This window comes from Hevea brasiliensis, chromosome 14, assembly GCF_030052815.1.
Source record: "Hevea brasiliensis isolate MT/VB/25A 57/8 chromosome 14, ASM3005281v1, whole genome shotgun sequence".
In the NCBI taxonomy this organism is placed as follows: Eukaryota; Viridiplantae; Streptophyta; class Magnoliopsida; order Malpighiales; family Euphorbiaceae; genus Hevea; species Hevea brasiliensis.
This window is the reverse complement of record NC_079506.1, coordinates 3,553,460-3,571,514: the sequence shown is the minus strand read 5'-3', so window position 1 is coordinate 3,571,514 and position 18,055 is coordinate 3,553,460. Positions and strand designations below refer to the sequence as shown.

General features: G+C 33.7%; 1 protein-coding gene across 1 annotated transcript; it reads right to left on the bottom strand.

The window, feature by feature from the left end:
- Nucleotides 1-2,442: 2,442 nt before the first annotated feature.
- Nucleotides 2,443-6,007, bottom strand: LOC110639375 (beta-glucosidase 24). The gene is made up of 13 exons (XM_021790290.2): nt 5,811-6,007; nt 5,434-5,503; nt 5,293-5,351; nt 5,109-5,184; nt 4,896-4,973; nt 4,443-4,530; nt 4,032-4,287; nt 3,821-3,936; nt 3,513-3,730; nt 3,349-3,383; nt 3,148-3,250; nt 2,943-3,051; nt 2,443-2,853 (listed from the first exon to the last, which is right to left on the bottom strand). Exons 1-13 carry the CDS (start codon nt 5,976-5,978, stop codon nt 2,631-2,633), a joined length of 1,599 nt encoding a protein of 532 aa, XP_021645982.2. The 5' UTR covers nt 5,979-6,007; the 3' UTR covers nt 2,443-2,630.
- Between the last annotated feature and the right edge of the window lie 12,048 nt (nt 6,008-18,055).

Genomic DNA, 18,055 nt, shown 5'->3' with positions numbered 1-18,055 from the left:
ATGAAACACTAGTTTTGTATAGATTTGAGAGCTGCTTATTCCTTTATTAAAGTCAATCATGGAGTGGAAAAATATTCTGTGCTGAGAAGAAAAAACATGCAGTGGGTCACTTGTTTGGAACTTTTGGATACACAATGTACCACTAAATATTGAAAATTTATTATATATGCTCACAACCCATTTCAATTTGTACTTAATTCGAAATCACTCAAATTCGAAATACGGTTCAATTGATAATCCGTGTGTCAATCTTTTGGAATTACATTCTTGCTTTTATACATATATATATATATATATATATATATATATATATATATATATATATATATATATATATAAATTTATTTTAAGAATTATTAAAATTTTAAAATTTAAATTTTTACACAATGAGAAATACAATTAATTCTTAAATTACTAAGGTCTCACGTGAAGGATCCCCTATTGTTAGCAGGCTGCATGAAGTATGTGATACTATTGTTCTAGTGGTCTTGGTAATGGGGGCTGCTGGATGAATAATTTGAGCAAGAGGGTAAGTAGGGTAGATTTAGAGATGACTACAAAATAATAATAATAATAATAAGGAACCAAAACAGAAGTTGTATTGAAGCTCCATTATTTTTCTTGTGAGTGTTGTCTCACACTCCCATGTGCATTGTTTTCTCTCTCAAATCACCATCTCTTGCTATTCGCTTATGCTTTCTGGTGTAGCTTCATCCATTATTGAACAGCTAAAAGAAAGAAAGAAAGAAAGAAAAAAAAAAAAGAAAAAAGAAAAGGTAGCATTTCTGCATCATTTGGAATGTAATTCATGTATTTAAACAATCTTAATTAGGGAAGAAAACAGGTAAAGTATTTTCGACAATCTGATCCAACCCAACTCTATATAAACTATTCAACCAGTTAAAGTTTAAATTTATCATAAAATTCTTTGTAATAGTTTTATATCAGTAACACACTTCACGCATGAATATCTATAGAGCTTCGAGTGTGAATAAATACATATCCACCTTACCACATATTGAAATTAATAAAATAGCTAAAATTTAAACTATCGAAGTTTTAATATAACACGATACCATATCAAGAAACCATTAACTTAACACCCTATTTGGAGAAAGGAAAATAAGAGTGAAAAATAAAAGAATTTCCCACCCTTCACTTGTTTGGGTTGGTGGAAAATTAAGGAGAGGAAAATAAGTTAGGAAAATATTATGTGGGTCCCATAAGTAATTTTTCCTCCAAATTAGAGAGAAAGTAAATTGTAAATAAATGAAATTACATTTTTATCCTTATAATAATTTATTTTATTTATCATAGAAAAACAGATATTTTACTTTCCAAAAAGTTACTTTTCTCCCTTATTTTTCTTCCTAACATCTAAATAAGGAAAATAATTTTTCGTTCATTTTTATTTTCCCTCCTTATTTTCCTATCTTTATTTTCTTTCCTCTCAAAAAAATTTCCAAACATACTATAAAAGCTCATTAGTTAGCAGATTGGGCCTCCCATCTTTTACGTTTGAGGATGGAGTATATAAAAATGAAAAGGTGCAAGAGAGCTTATTGGGTTTGGGCTCACCGGCTGTTCTGAACCACATATTGGGCTTGAATACATATCCATTTTAATTTTATCTTCTATCTTAGTCATTGGCAATAAATTTACAATAATGTGAAAGCAGAATTGGTGTTCTTCTAGTCCAATTTGCAATTCCATGCATCCCCAGACCAAATAGGTCCACATTTTTTACAATTTAATTTTCATTTGAATTAATTTATGATTATCTGAAACTTCTTTATTAATTAATAACTTTGATATGTTGGTATTTTTCAAAAAAAAAAAAAAAAAAACTGATAAGTTGGTCCACGCTTTGTCTTAGCCTGCACTTCTGCAACTACTTAATCATCACCCTTTATAGCATGGTCAGTAATTAATTTGGCCCACTCTTGGTTAAGCCTGGTTAATTGCAGGATGAGAATGAAATTCACTACGCTTTAAACTGTATCTGGTGCTGTGACAATACCTAATAAACTACTTTTTTTTTTCTTGTCAAGCAGTGGGAAAGATCATTATCAATGAGTAAATGAAAAGGAAAGGCCAGTCATTGAGAGATTTTATCTCACGATTTAATGCAGAAGCTGTACAGATGGAGAATCTCAACCGTGAGACTGCCTATGAGGTGATTAAGAAGGCAGATTTTATTTAAAAAAAAAATGATTTTAAAAATTAAAAATTTAATTTATCCCCTAATATGGTCCAATATTCCAACAACTTTGGTAGTATGGAGAGAAACCAGCATAAGTAAAACTCAAAATTTGCAGATCCAAACCCCATATACACCCACCTATTAAGAAAGCTGGATTTTTTGAAAGCTGGATTTTGCACTTTTAGAGACCAATTTGTGTTGGTTTGGGGCAAGAGAATCAATATATAATAACATTGTAGTGCATACCAAGAGAATCAATATATATTATTGATTTCATAAAGACACAATACAAGTACATTGTGCAATGCATAACTTATTATTATCACATTGAAAACCAACAGGGCATGGAATTCCCACAGGGAAATTACATGGGATCACCACAAATTTTATTACAACGCAAGGTGACTGGAACTGAGCAGAGGCATCTTTAATTATATGCGATATTGTATGAATTCACTGGACATCGACTTCCCATTGGCCAATTTTTCAGGAACAAGCAGAACCAAGTAGCTGAATTCTTGGGGTGTCTTGTCATGTTATTTTTGTAGTCTACATAATGCAAACCAAACCTTGAACTGTAGCCCATATTCCATTCGAATTTGTCCAAAAATGACAAAGCAAAGTAACCTTTGACATTAACATTGTAATCCCTGTCAAAAGTAATCATCATTAGGCAAATTAATATAGGATTATACAGAATTTAATTCCTATATAATTAAATCTTGAAGATTGAACTTACTTGATGGATCCAAGCACATTCCACATGTGGGCTTTAAGATAGTCTATCCTGTGTTGATCGTTAGTCCCTTGTTCCCAGGTTTTGCTTTTGTTATTATACTCATCAACTCCTGCATATAATTATTCAAGAAATTTTACCAATATATATTTGAAATTAATTAATAAACAAGTTAGCATTCAACATGACAAACGCTTCAACAACTTACCATTCTCAGTGATGTAAATTACCGGATTATTGTATGTATCTTTCGTGTAATTCAAAATATGTCGGATACCTTTTGGATAGATATACAACCATGGAGAATAAGCCTACAAATTTTAATTTCTGTGTCAATGAAACCATCCATAATTATATAGTTATCTCTTTGTTATATTTATATTAATTGAGAATATTCTTGCATGCTAACCTGAGGACCAATGGGTTGACCATCATCATCATAAGCTGTAAGTTCAAAATGAAATGAAAATTACCAGTTTCAATATCATTCAACATATATATTTATACTGAAAAGAATATATTTTTCTCTTTTCACCTTCGACACATATCATGTATATTTCTACATGAACTTACCAGTTTGAGTAACTTGGCTGTCAGTTTTGTATCTAATATGATTTGGATCAATAGTAGCATTTGCTTTCGCATAATATGAAGTATAGTATTGTAACCCAACAAAATCATATGATCCTCTAAGTAATTGAGATTCCACATCCGTAAATGTTGGCAATCTATCTCCAACTAAAGTTTGCACCCTCCTTGGATACTGACCATAGGTTATAGGATCCATAAACCTGACAAATATGAAAAAAAATTGTGTATATTAATTAAAAAGTTTACATAATAAAAACTTAATTGTTAGCTTAATGTGGAAGAAAACTCACAATCCAAACATGAAATCAAGGGCTGTTTTGGCTGCTTCTTTATCAACTGTTTTATTGGAGATAGGTTCATACCAAAAAGTAAATAGTGTTATCCCGATCTTGCCCTTTTGTATTTTCTGCACAATCAATATAATAAAAACTCAAATATACTTACATATTTATTTAAGAAAGAAACAATCTAATTCATTGCGTGTATATATGTTTTACATACTTGGTATTTTTCTCTATATGTTTGTACAGTTGCAGCATGAGAAAGGAGCAAATGATGGGCAACTATGTAAGGTTCAGTGGCTGAGTTTCCAGCAGAGCATTGACGATTCACCCAAAAGGAGCAACGACCAGGGGCATGGATGCCTTCATCATATGCGAGTCCGGTAACAGCCCAGGGTTCATTTAAAGTCATCCAATACTTAACTCGATCACCAAATTTTTCAAAGAGAAAATCCGCATAGTCACGAAAATCATCCCTATATTTTATGTAATTATTTAATAAGATATTCTATTTATTAGCTGTAATATGCTATTTACGCAATGAAACATTGTTGAAAGAAATCGATATGAAGGTTGGACTGAATCTTTGATATTTTGATAATATATATGAGATGAAGTTGTGTACACTTACACAATATCAGAACTTAAAAAGCCACCATACTTATCCTCTAGAGCTTGAGGGGTATCCCAGTGAAAAATGGTTACAAAAGGTTCGAGGCCTGCATTGTGCAATAGAAGAAATTATAAGTTTTTAAAATTTGCAGCTTCATTAGAGGATTAAAACATAACTTAAGATAATGAATTAATTGTTGTACTGGTGTTGCATATTAAGTTTTTTTGAAATTCTATTATTTAATAAATTTTTTTTGCTTATAAAAAAGATGAATTAATTGTTGTAATACAAATTTCCCAATTAATTTTAAGTGTTTTATTTTATTTGGAAAAAAAAAACACGTATGGGCACATCCCTGTTTATTATTATATACTATACTTTGAACATATTTTTTTTTCTTTTAAATATTGAGGATAGGAAATTTTTATTTGCCATTTTCAATCCTTTAAGGAGAAAAGAGATAATCATCACCATTTGCTATAGTATCATTTATAATATTGTTGTAATATCCAATTCCTTCCTCATTCACTCCTTCTGATATCCTTCCACCTGAATAATTAAAAACAAAAAATGAAAAAAAGAAAAGAATAGAAAATTGCAAATATGTAATGTAGCAAATTAAAATTCATATGAAGCCAACGCATGTTTCTGAAAGATTCAAACTTTGATAATAAAAGTACTTACTAGGTATTATTCTGGACCATGAAATGGAGAATCTGTAAGCATCTATACCATTTAGCTTCATTCTTTTAATATCTGCCTGCAACATTTGTTTCACAGTTTTTGTTTAAATTTAATTATATAATTTATTTTTTAACATTAAACAATGATTTTAAGGGGAAAAAAAGAGATGGGCAACTATCTATACTTTGAAGGTATTATAGAAATCAACCCCTGCATCTCCATTGCTGCCATCCAATATCCTCTCTGCGAAATTTCATAGAATAATTGACGCACTTCGATATGATATTCATAGAGTCGATACACACTCGCATGCATACACACATACCTGGAGATTCATGTGTAAATACGTCCCATACACTAGGTCCTCTGCCCTTTTCGTTTGCTTCACCTTCAATCTGAATGGTTAATGATTGTTAGAGATATGAAACTATATTCTTGTAACCCTCATTTAAAGTTTCAGTTTTTAGATTAAGTGATTTATTAATACGATATCAGAGACTCTCAGACTTTTAGTCCAAAGTTCAAATTAACCTTTATTTATTCACTAAATATTTTAGAAGGCATGTGCTTGTGATTTTCACTTAAAAACTTGAGCTTTTAAGTATCATTGTACAAGTGTAATAAACAAACGTCGAAGAGATTGCATATTTAGCACTCATATATTAGTTTGGTGTAAAGCATTTGGTATGAGCAAGGATTTACCTGATAAGCGGATGTAGATACCCCGAAAACGAAGCCGTCCGGAAAATAGCTACGGCTAAAGTTCATTGGGATATCATCATCTGCCATTGATGGCTTAGTAAGGGCCAACAAGCTTATGAGCAAGACAAGAATCCCTAACATATGAGAGTGTTCAGTAGCCATAGCCATAATGATCTATGCTACAATATGATTGTAAGTGCTTATGGTTATTGCTTCTCATGGTAATGCCCCCTTTATATAGAGCTCATGCAAAGCAGGAAATTATTATTTTAAACGAATTGATGAAGCTTGAAGTATTACCTTGAGTTTGTATTCAAGGATTGCAAAGTTGGTAAAATATGACGCAACAAAGTAACTTTTGACAGTAACTTTGTACTCCCTTAAGAAACCACTCATCATTATTTAGGTATATTAATTAATTTAATTATGATTATACAAAACTTGTTTATTGATATGTTGGCCCACAATTTGGCTTAGCCTACACTTCTGCAACTATATATTTAATCATATCACCCTCTAAAGCATGGTATGTATTTGGCCCACACTTTGGTAAGCCTGGTTAATCGTAGGATGAGAATGAAATTTACCATGCTTTAACTGGTATATACTGTGTTGTGCCTTTTTCTTTTATATATCCTACTGAATTTAACTTTGGGATTTCATAATTACGGCTCTAATATTATTAAATAATAGTTTACTTTCATTTTTATATTTGTAATAAACTAGACCTTTCTTGGACCATAAGGATACTTTAGCCTAGGCATGAGCTTGTCCAGGTTTAGATTGAAATCGAATCAGAATTAGCTCCGTCAAAACTGGATCAAAATTGATTAGATTTAGATTTAGACTTATGACGAGATTCAATTTGAATTAGACCAAAATTAAATTAGATTGATTAATTTTAATATTTCAATCTGATTCTAAGTCAAAAATGAGAATCTTCACATTTTGTTTTTTAATTTAAATGTCGCATTTGATCAAATATCATAAAATGGATGAACTGTATTGAAATAAAGTAAAATTGAATTAGAACCGGATTAAAATCAAATCAAAATCGAAATTGAGACCATAACCAAAGGAAACCCTTCGGATCGACTCAAGTCCATAGTCCTTCCCATGATCCCTCAACTAACAAGGCTGGTCCTTTTTTATTATTTAAAACCTACTTTACATTGTAAATATACATCATTCTCATGCTTTAAATTGTAAACAATAATTATTAATAAATTTTAACTCAATGATAGTAAAGTTATTTCTAAAATTCTAAATTTCAAATTGGAATTTCAGTTGAAACTTAATTAAATAAAAAGGAAATGTTATTAAAAATTTTAAACAAAGGAAACATCTTGAATTAACCCCACATTTCCAATCATATTAATTTTCAAATGAAATTAAAATCTTACATTTATCATATATATACATGAATAAATATGGTATGATCGGAAATTGTTAGACTCAATAAAACTTGTTCAAAAATTATTGAATAACATAAAAAAAAATCCACATTTAGCATATTATATTAAAAATAAAATCCATACATTTTTCGGTTCAAAGTTTAAATTACATTCTAAATTCACAACCTCTAATACTAGAACAATTTAATATTTGAGTAATTTCTTTGGATTTTGATGGATTACTTGTTACCCATACAAAATCATTCCAATGAAAATAACAACTAGGAATAACCTACCACCATATCAATAAAATAAATTGACATCAACTCAAGCTATTAAAATCTGTCATTGAAAAGCCAAACAATAGAAAACAAGTAAATTTATATCAATGAAACTAAAACAATTAACTAAGAAAAGAAGGGAATGACATATAAGTAGAAATGATTCATAACCCCATTGTTTTAAAATTTTGAGTTGATTGTGGTTTGAAGTCCGTGAGTCAATTCTTTTACAAGGCCTATCAAGAGAATTCTCTTAAATAATCATATTCAGCTTAATAAATAGTTTCACCCAAAACATATATGTGGTTATGTTCGTCTTAATAAAAATAATAATTTGGTTATATTCATACCTCTGCTTCAAGTTTTAATATCCTTGAAGATGACTCTAGTACCGCTAAACTAATGCTCATTAGTTCTTAGCATGGCATTTCAAGCAAAGAATTGGCATTCTAGGTTCAAATTTGAACATAGACAAAATCATCCTCAGTGTTCGATGTCAAGTTTCCATGGTGAAAATGGATGTGTGAAATCCATTATGTGTAAAAGCTGATCTAATAAAAAAAATATATTACCATCTATTGGTGATATTAACAACATGTTCAGTCTTAATAAATATTAAAACTTATTATTAGTAACAACTAGGTAAGAATATAATTTATCCCCTAATATCTATTAACAGATAGCTTTAAATAATAAATATTTGATAATTTGTTAAATATTACACATCCTTCTTACCCTCAACAATTCATTTTATTTATTTTATTTTTCCATTTAATCCCAAAAAAAATGTCGTTACAATTCATTGGATCTTCATAAATAGGCCCAAATAAGAAAGAGGTGTTGGGCTTAACTGTGGGCTTATAAAAGATGGACAATCACACCAAAGCGTACAAACAGTTGAATCCAACCCCTCTTTTCCTATTTATTTATTTCCCATTAATCATGCACCAAAAATTTCTTTTTCGATAGAATCCATGATAAATCGATTCTAGAAAGAAAGTTTTCATAGTTGATAAATGCAGCTCACTTTGGCTTTTTCTGTACATGGATGGTAGCATGGACCAGCAACTATTATATATCACAGTTATATTTTATTGTATTTTTTTTATATTCAATTAATAAATAAATAGTTATTTTCAATTAATGAAAAAAAAACACATGACACTAATTAAAATAAAGATTTACTTAAAACACGTCAAAAGGATAATAGCTTTTATTTCAAAGATAGAACAATAATACAGTAAGGCATGCTTGGAATCCAAGCAAGGGAAACGGCATCACCAAAACATTTATTACAACACAGGCTAGGTCACTGGAGCTGAGCACTAGTCCAATGATATTACTTAACAGCAGGAAACACAAATGCTACACAAATCGATATGGCACCTTCACATTATGTAGTATTTGCCAAGCTTGTTTGATTTCCCTGAAATAACTTGGCCGTTGATCTTGTTTAAAGGTTGTGACTTCTTGGAGAATTCATTGTTCAGGAACTCTGTGAACCATTTAGCTGATTGCTTGGGGAGTCTTCTCAGCCTATTTTTGTAGTGTACATGGTATAAGCCAAATCTTGAAGTATAACCAGCATTCCATTCAAAATTGTCCAAATATGACCATGCAAAGTAACCTTAGATATTAACGGTGTAATTACTGCCAAAACCAACTATCATTAGAAAAATTTATTAGGATTATCAAAATTCTCTAAATTAGTATCTTGGAGACTGTACTTACTTACGAGATTCCAATACTTTCCACATATGCTTCCGATAATAGTCTATTTTGAATCGATCCTTAAGTGCTTCCGCAATATGTTGAGTTTCGTTATTATTATTGTTAATCCCTAAATTCATGCGCATCGAAAATTTTTAAAGTATCAGACTGAAATATAACTATAATTCACTAGCTACCATTCTCATCAAAGAAAAGCATTAATACTTTCCATTCTCAATAATGAAATAAATTACTGGATCATCATATCTATCTTTGGTATAGTTCAAAAGATTTTAGATACCTTTCGGAAATATGTAAAACAAAGGTGCATAAGCCTGCAAATTTTAATTTTTATGTTAGAGATATCAATCATAAATGTAACGCCCTCACCATAGGTAGTCCGTATATTTTACTGTTCCGACGACCAATGTCTGCTCGGACAGTCAAAATGTCTAGAACCACACCTAGACTATAGTGAGGAAGCATAAATTGAAGAAATAAATGTTAAAAAAATATAGAAAAAATGTAGAAAAAAATAAATTAAAATTTAGAGAATTTATAAATTGATACAAAAATAATAAAAATAACCCAATATGAACTACTAAGGGCATTTTGGTCATTTCATCCCCAATGGTGAATTTTGACCTAAATGTCAAATTAAAAATTTAGAGAATCAAAATAATTATTATGAATTAAAACTTTATAAATTGAATTAGAAAAGAAAGAAAAAGAAAAGAAAAGAAAAGAAAAGAAAAGAAAGGAAAAGAAAAGAAAAGAAAAGCTTATGAAAATTTAAAACAAATTAAGTACACATATAAATATATAAATATATAGCCATAAGAGACAAATCCCCACCAACCCACCTTCTTCACCACTCTTTCTCTCTCTCTCCCTCTACATTGCCGGCTGCCCATGCTCCCATTTCCCTCCATTGTTATCAAGCTTTCAAGCTTGATTTATCAAGCTTAATCCACCCAAAACCCATAGCCAACTTCACAAAAAATACTCTCTACGCCCTAAGGAAGCTACAGATACCAAAAAAAAGCAAGGAAAGTGAAGTTTAAAAAGTTACAAAAAAAGTTTAGTGCTCAAAACTCTTAATCTCTTCTTTAAGCATGAAAATCATGCTAAACCAAGTGAAGATTTACATGAAATTAAAAAGAAAAATTTGGGAAAGAAACCCTTGAATTCGGCAGCCCTAGAGGAACCATGAAAATGATGGATTTTGTTGGTTTTAGTTTAGTTAGGGAAGTTAATTAATAAGGTATTATATGTGGTAATTAATTTCATGGTTATATATGAGAATTTGATGTTTGAAATTAGGGTTGTGCACTTGAAATTGGGGATTTTGTGACATTTTTGAATTTGACCTAATTGTGTTGAGATTGATGCTAATATAAGTGCCATGTATGCTTATTTGGAGTTTGGAGAAGCAGGAGATTGAATTTTGGGAGTGTCAAATTTTCTGCAGGTTGGAACTCAATGAGTTCAGTGTGTTTATTGAGCCCTAACTGACAATCTGTGACTCCAATTGGTATGAGGCCAATTGGAGGTGTTTTGGGACATCCAAACCTTCATTTTTCAAGAAGAAACCCTACCCAAATTCTGTCAAAATCATGACTAATTCTCTGCCCAAACTCGGATGACCAAACACTGAAACCCAGAAAATGACCAAATAAATAGTACGTGTTCATTTGGTCATAACTCTCTCTATACTGGTCCAAATGACCTAAAATTTACATCAATGGAAAGATTATACATAGGGCTACACTTTTCATGAAGACTACATGACCCAGTTTTGCCTCTAACTAAATCAAATTGTTAGCACAAGTTGAGTCACTAAAACTGCCAACCCAGAAATTGTCCAAAATACTGTTCCTTTGGTATGCTTGAACAGTTTTGGCAAAAATGCCATAACTTGGTCTCCAAAGCTGCAAATTGAGTGAAACTAATGCCAAAAGTTTTATAAGACATAACACAATAATTTTTATGTTTTGACTAAGCTCTAGAAACCCTTGCATCCTAGGGAAAATATTACCCAAAATTAGGAATTGAAATCTGGAAAATGTTAAGTTGAACCCAGAATGCCATTTGATACCCTTGTATTCATTTGGCCATAACTCCCACTAGGAAATTCCATTTGAGATGTGCTAATATGATCTGGAAACATGATACTTAGGGCTACAATATTGATTTAGACACCTTTGCTAAATTCTAAGTGTAAAGACCCTAAAAAGAGGGTCAAACATACTGCTCTGAAGTTAGTTATTGCCCTTATAGAACTGAGAGTCCAGGTTAATACATTGATTATAACTCACTATACCAAGCTTGAAAAATTATGAAATTGTACCTAGGAGTCCCTAAGACATAGAGGAACATATCTTGTAAAGGAACCTAAGTCTAAAAATGACCATAAAATGATCAAATGGCTAGTAAAAGTTTATTGACCAGAAATTGTAAATTCTGGATAGCTTAGAGGCAAAGGGACCAGTTATGGTATTTTGACCATAACTTGAGTTCTATAACCCCAAATTCAGTGATTCAAAAACTGAAATCTAAGTTTAAACATAGAGTAGCAATTGTTATGAAGGAAGTGTGATCAAATAGACATCCTAACCTAGTCAAATTCCTAGATAAATATAACATATCAAAATGAACCTAAAGAAAGGTTCATGTGAAAAATGTTATATATGATAATTAAAATACTCATAAGGATAATTAAATATTAAAAATGATATGAATATGTAAATTGGGACTAATTTCCTATTAATATGAAATTAATGGTACTAATGAACAGTACCAAAAAATAATAAAAGTGAATAGTGCTAAAATAATTAAAAATATTTAATTGCCCATAGTATACCTAGACTTATTTATTTAGTTTGGATAAATTGGTATACCAATTAGGGACTACAGATAGCAGTACTGCCTACCAAGAAAATCATGAACTGACAAAATGTGTCTGATATGATTGTTTTTATATGCCTACAGCCATTGTGGCTACTTTATTTCGGCTTTACAAGTCTCGTGCCCAAGAGAGACATATGGGCATCCAGCTTTTATAATTTGTTATAGGTTTCTTGGGCATTGAAAATGATTAATTAAGATTGAATATACAATAAGTAAACAGAAAAGATCCTGACAAATTAAATTGTTTCCAAAGTGCAATAAAAATGTAAAAGACACAGAAATTATGAATTTACCATTATTATTTAAATTATTAAATTATTGTTATTATAAATTATGCACTACTAAGCGTTATGCTTAGCGCGTTGGTTTTCCATCACGTAGGTACCGGGATCACCCCCAATTTATGCAGCACAGAACACCGTGAGTGCAATCAAGCTTAGTCACCTCGTCTTTTGTATTTGGTAGGGCCCATGTATACACTAGTATTTTGATTCATTATGTCTAGTCATGATGTATTTCATTTTTGACTGGTAATTAAACTTTGAGATTGAAATGAAAACTTGTAATTTATTATCTATGAATTTCTATATGAATGCAATAGATGATACTTCATTTTTAGATCTCATAAATAATTGTAAATGATATGATATAAGAGAATATGATATGGAAATGTGTGAAATGAATATGGACATGTTAACAGGTGATTAGTAGAACCCGTTAGATGCTAATAAAACAGGGGAGGCTATGTCCTGGTCTCCACAGAAATAAGTTATAAAAAAAAAAATTCTACACATGGATTTTTAAATGATATTAAAAGCTTACAATAGATATGATAAAACAAGATAGGGCACTCTGGCACCGAATGTGGCACTTCTTTCTCGGCTACACAGTGGACGGGTAAGGGGCATCACATTTAGTGGTATCAGAGCAGAGGTTTAGGCGGTCTTAGACCTAAATAGTTAGAAATAGATAGAGTGCATCATATGCATGAGCCTTTAAATAGAGTCGAGGTGACACTAATGCAGATTTGTTTCTTTGTCTATTTTATAGGATCGATGGCATCTGATCCTTTGACCAATAGAGGAGGAAGTAGATAGTCACGGAGAAGTGGTAGTAGAGCGTCATCTCAGCCATTCCCACCTCCACCTCCACAGCCATAGCCGCCACCACCACCACCACCTCCACCCCTACACCGCAACACTGCACACATCTCCTCCAGAGAAGAGACCGCCAAAGTATTTGACTTCGGAGGTAAGAGGATGATGATCCAAGTGCTCTATCATATAGGAGGATGCATATAGATGGTGGGTGAGGAGTTCTTTAAAGAAACACATTAGTCATGTGTACTTGGAGGCAGAGAATTCCTGTAGCTATATGAGTGGGAATTCGTGAGACTCAATAGATATGTATTGGAGTTTATGCCCACAGAAACTGATAAATGCAGAAAGTTTGAGGACGGACTAAATGACAACATCAGGTTAATAGTGACATCCCACCATTTCACTGATTTCTCTCTGTTGGTAGCATTAGCCCTTGATGTGGAGAGAGTAAAAAATGAAGAGCAAGGATAGGCAACGTAAGAGGGTTCTGATCCGTTTAGCCACGAGTAGTAAGAGGCCCAAGGAGTCTCGTAACAAGCAAAAGTCTCGTTGCTCCAAGGAGAGGAGGAGGTGCATCGGTGGGTAGTTCACAGTGCGGCTACATGGGATCATCACCCACACCCTTGTGTACATTGTGGTAGAGGAGAGTGCAGATTGTTGGCGGGTGAATGTTTCAGATGTGGGTCTACGGATCACTTCCTAAAGGATTGTCCACAGAGGAACACTAGTGCTTCACCTCAAAGGGGTAAGAGACCTGTACATCACGAGACTAGGGTAACACCACGTGCTTATGCTATGAGAGCTCGAGATGAGCCAAAGCCACGATGTCATTAGAGGTACATTTTCTTTTATGACTCGCTAGTATGTGCATTGATTGATCCGGTTCCACACATTCATATGTGTGTATCGGGTACAAGTAGAGGAGTTGGAGGAGGACATACAAGTCACAAACCTTTTAGACCATAGTGTCATGGTGAAAAAGGTCTACAAGGATTGTCTTCTGAAAAGACAAGGGTATGAGTTTTTAACTGACTTGATTAAGCTATCATTCCATGAGTTTAATGTGATATTGGGTATGAACTGGTTATCATGTCATCAGGCGATGGTAGATTATCGGCTAAGAGGATGTCACTACAGACAGTAGATGGGGATGAGGTTACGATTGTGGGTGAAGGAACGAGTTATCTTTCCACCATCATATCGAGATTGATAAGAAAAGGCTTTCTTAGCACATGTGGTTAACACCAGGAAGACTAGCCCAAGCATGCAGGAGATTCCCACTGTATGTGATTTTCCAGATGTGTTTTCGGAAGAGTTGTTGGGTTTACCACCTGATAGAGAAGTGGATTTTGCCATAGAGGTTATGCCGGGTACTGCATTGATGTCCATTGCTTTATATAGGATGGCACCTACTGAACTGAGAGAGTTGAAAGTTTAGTTACAGGAGCTACTAGACAAGAGTGTGTCACCTGGGAGCACTAGTGCTATTTGTGAAGAAGAAGGTGAATAAGGTGAAAAACAAATACCCTTTACCTAGGATAGATGACCTGTTTGATCAGTTGAGGGGAGCTGGAGTATTCTCCAAGATATATCTCAGATTAGGCTATCACTAGTTGAGAGTGAAGGAGACAGATGTTCCTAAAACAACTTTTAGGACCAGGTATGGACACTATGAATTCCTAGTGATGTCATTTGGGCTGACAAATGCACCAGCAGCTTTCATGGACCTAATGAATCGTATCTTTCATCCCTACTTGGATCGGTTTGTTGTGGTCTTTATAGATGATATCTTGGTGTATTCTAAGAACCGGGAGGAGCATGATGAACACCTGAGAGTAGTACTTTGTCCAAGTGTGACTTCTAGTTGGATGAGATATCCTTCCTTGGACACATTGTGTCAGATGGAATCGTAGATCCAAGGAAGATTGAAGCAATAGTTGAATGGAAGCCTCCCGATAATATAATGAAGTCGTTTTTTTTTTTTTTGATACTGGATACGGAGATTTGTGAAGGATTTTCCCTTATGTAGTTGTAACACCTAAGGCAAATCCCACATCGACAAAAACGGAGAGATCTGGAGTTCATAAGATGGAGCCATTACATTTGACAAATTTAATGGCCGAACCTCCATCTTATGAACCCCTAGTGATATTGTCCATCTTATAAACCTTTGTCGATGTGGATTTAAGTGTTACAATCCACCCCCTTACGACTCTCGGCGCCTCTCGCGAGTTTGCCCCACCATCGCTTAAGGTTGCACGCGATACCACAAATGTAATGGCCTAGCCCACTAGTGATATTGTCCCCTCACGGTTTAAAACGCGTCACTATGAGTTACGAACTGTCAACTTATGAACCCAGCATCTCTCCCGTGTTTTGTCGATGTGGGATTTGCCTAGGGTGTTACAAGCAGCCCCACTGACTAAGTTACTATATAAGAATGCAAAGTTTGACTGGAATGATAAATGTCAAACCAGCTTTGAGAAAGAAGGCTATGCTAGCTCGGTGTTGACATAGAGAAAGACTATGTGATCTACAGTGATGCCTCTCACAATGGGCTTGGGTGTGTTCTAATGCAGGAAAAGAAAGTAGTTGCCTATGCTTCCAGACAGCTGAGGCCACATAAAAAGAACTACCCAACTTATGATCTGGAATTGACGGCAATAATATTTGCATTGAAGATATAGAGGCATTACCTATATAGTGAGAAGTGTTACATCTATATGGATCACAAGAGTCTGAAGTATTTGCCAACCCAGAAGGAACTCAATCTGAGACAGAGGAGATGGATTGAATTCCTTAAAGACTATGATTATGTGATCGACTACCATCCTAGGAAGGCAAATGTAGTGGCTGACGCCCTAAGCAGGAAGTCCATGATGGCTTTGAGAGCATTGAATGCTTGGTTGTCTTTAGCACAGGATGGGGTACTTTTGGTTGAGTTGTGTGTATAGCCAAGTTTGTTATAGCAAATACAAGAAGCACAGTTAAGGGATGAAAAGTTGCTAACTATTATGGGTAGAACTCAAGAGGGGAAGGAGACTGATTATAAGTTAAAAGGAGATAGGTGCCTGTACTATAAAGGCAGAACATGTGTACCAAGAGATGAGGAACTGAAGAAGAATATCTTGAAAGAGGCGCATAGTAGCTTTCATGCTATGCACCCAGGAAGTACCAAGATGTACCAAGACCTAAAAACATATTATTGGTGGCCTGGAATGAAGAAAGAGATTGGTGATTTTGTGACTAGATGTTTGACATGCCAGCATCGTTCCATCAGGGTTGTTGCAACCTATATCCATACCAGAATGGAAATGGGACCGCGTCACCATGGATTTTGTGACTGGACTACCATTGACACAGAGGAAGCATGATACTGTATGGGTGATTGTGGATAGATTGACTAAGTCAGCTCATTTCCTACTAGTTAGAATTGACTACTCATTAGAGAGATTAGCAGAAATTTACATAGATGAGATAGTCCGGCTACATGGAGTGCCAATATCGATCATATCTGACCGAGACCCGAGATTTACTTCGAGGTTTTGGAAGAGGCTACAGGAGTCTTTAGGCACTCGACTACACTTTTTCATCCACAGATGAATGGACCCTTAGAACCTAGTAAATTATTATAAACGTTAAAAGACTACTAAAAATGACATGAATCACATGATAGGTATTGGAGGATATGTTAAGAAGTTGCATGATTGATTTTGAAGGAAGTTGGTAGAAGTATCTTCCTTTGGTAGAGTTTGCTTACAACAACAGCTACCAAGCCAGCATAAAATGGCTCCATATGAAGCATTGTATGGGAGGAGATGTAGGACTTCCTTATGCTGGACAGAAATGGGTAAGAAGAAAGTAGTGGGCCCAGATTTAGTGAGATGGACTGAGAAAAAAGTGAAACTCATCAGAGACAATTTAAAAGTCACCTCGATGCATGAAGTCATATATAAGATTTGAGGAGAAAGGATATAGAGTATGAGATTGAAGGTGTTTCTTAAGGTATCACCTTGGAAGAAAGTGCTGAGATTTGGTAAGAAGGGTAAGTTGAGCCCTAGGTTTATTGGTCCATACGATGTCATTGAGCGTGTGGGTCTAGTAGTCTACAGGCTAGCTTTACCACCTGAGCTGGATAAGATTCACAGTGTATTCCATGTGTCGATACTCAGGAGATACCGATCAGATCCTTCACATTTCATTTCAGTAGAGGAGATAATTGTGCAATCTGATTTGACATATGAAGAAGAACCAGACAGAATCTTGGCACGGGAAGTGAAAGAACTCAGAAACAAGAGGATCCCACTGGTGAAAGTCTTGTGGAGACACCACAATACAGAAGAAGCGACATTGGAGAGTGAGGAGACGATGAGGTAGTAGTTTTCTCAGCTCTTCACATCAGGTAAATTTCGAGGATGAAATTTTTATTGGAGGGGAAGAATTGTAAAGCCCTCACCATAGGTAGTCCGTACATTTTATTGTTACGACGACTAATGTCTGTTCGGACAGTCAAAATGTCTGGAACCACACCTAGACTATAGTGAGGAGGCATAAATTGAAGAAATAAATGTTAAGAAAATATAGGAAAAATGTAGAGAAAAATAAATTAAAATTTAGAGAATTTATAAATTGGTATAAAAATAATAAAAATAACCCAATATGGACTACTAAGGGCTTTTTGGTCATTTCACCCCCAAAGGTAAATTTTGACCTAAATGTCAAATTAAAAATTTAGAGAATTAAAATAATTAGTATGAATTAAAACTTTATAAATTGAATTACAAAAGAAAGAAAAAGAAAAGAAAAGAAAAGAAAAGAAAGGAAAGGAAAAGAAAAGAAAAGAAAAGCTC

Bases quoted from the DNA above. Each gene is read 5' to 3' on its own strand.
- LOC110639375 (XM_021790290.2), bottom strand. From the start codon at position 5,978: ATGGCTATGGCTACTGAACACTCTCATATGTTAGGGATTCTTGTCTTG. The intron at 4,974-5,108 runs GTAAGTACTTTT...TTAATTATTCAG, and splicing joins ATGGTCCAGAATAATACCTA to GTGGAAGGATATCAGAAGGA. The intron at 3,384-3,512 runs GTAAGTTCATGT...TTGAACTTACAG, and splicing joins CAGCCAAGTTACTCAAACTG to CTTATGATGATGATGGTCAA.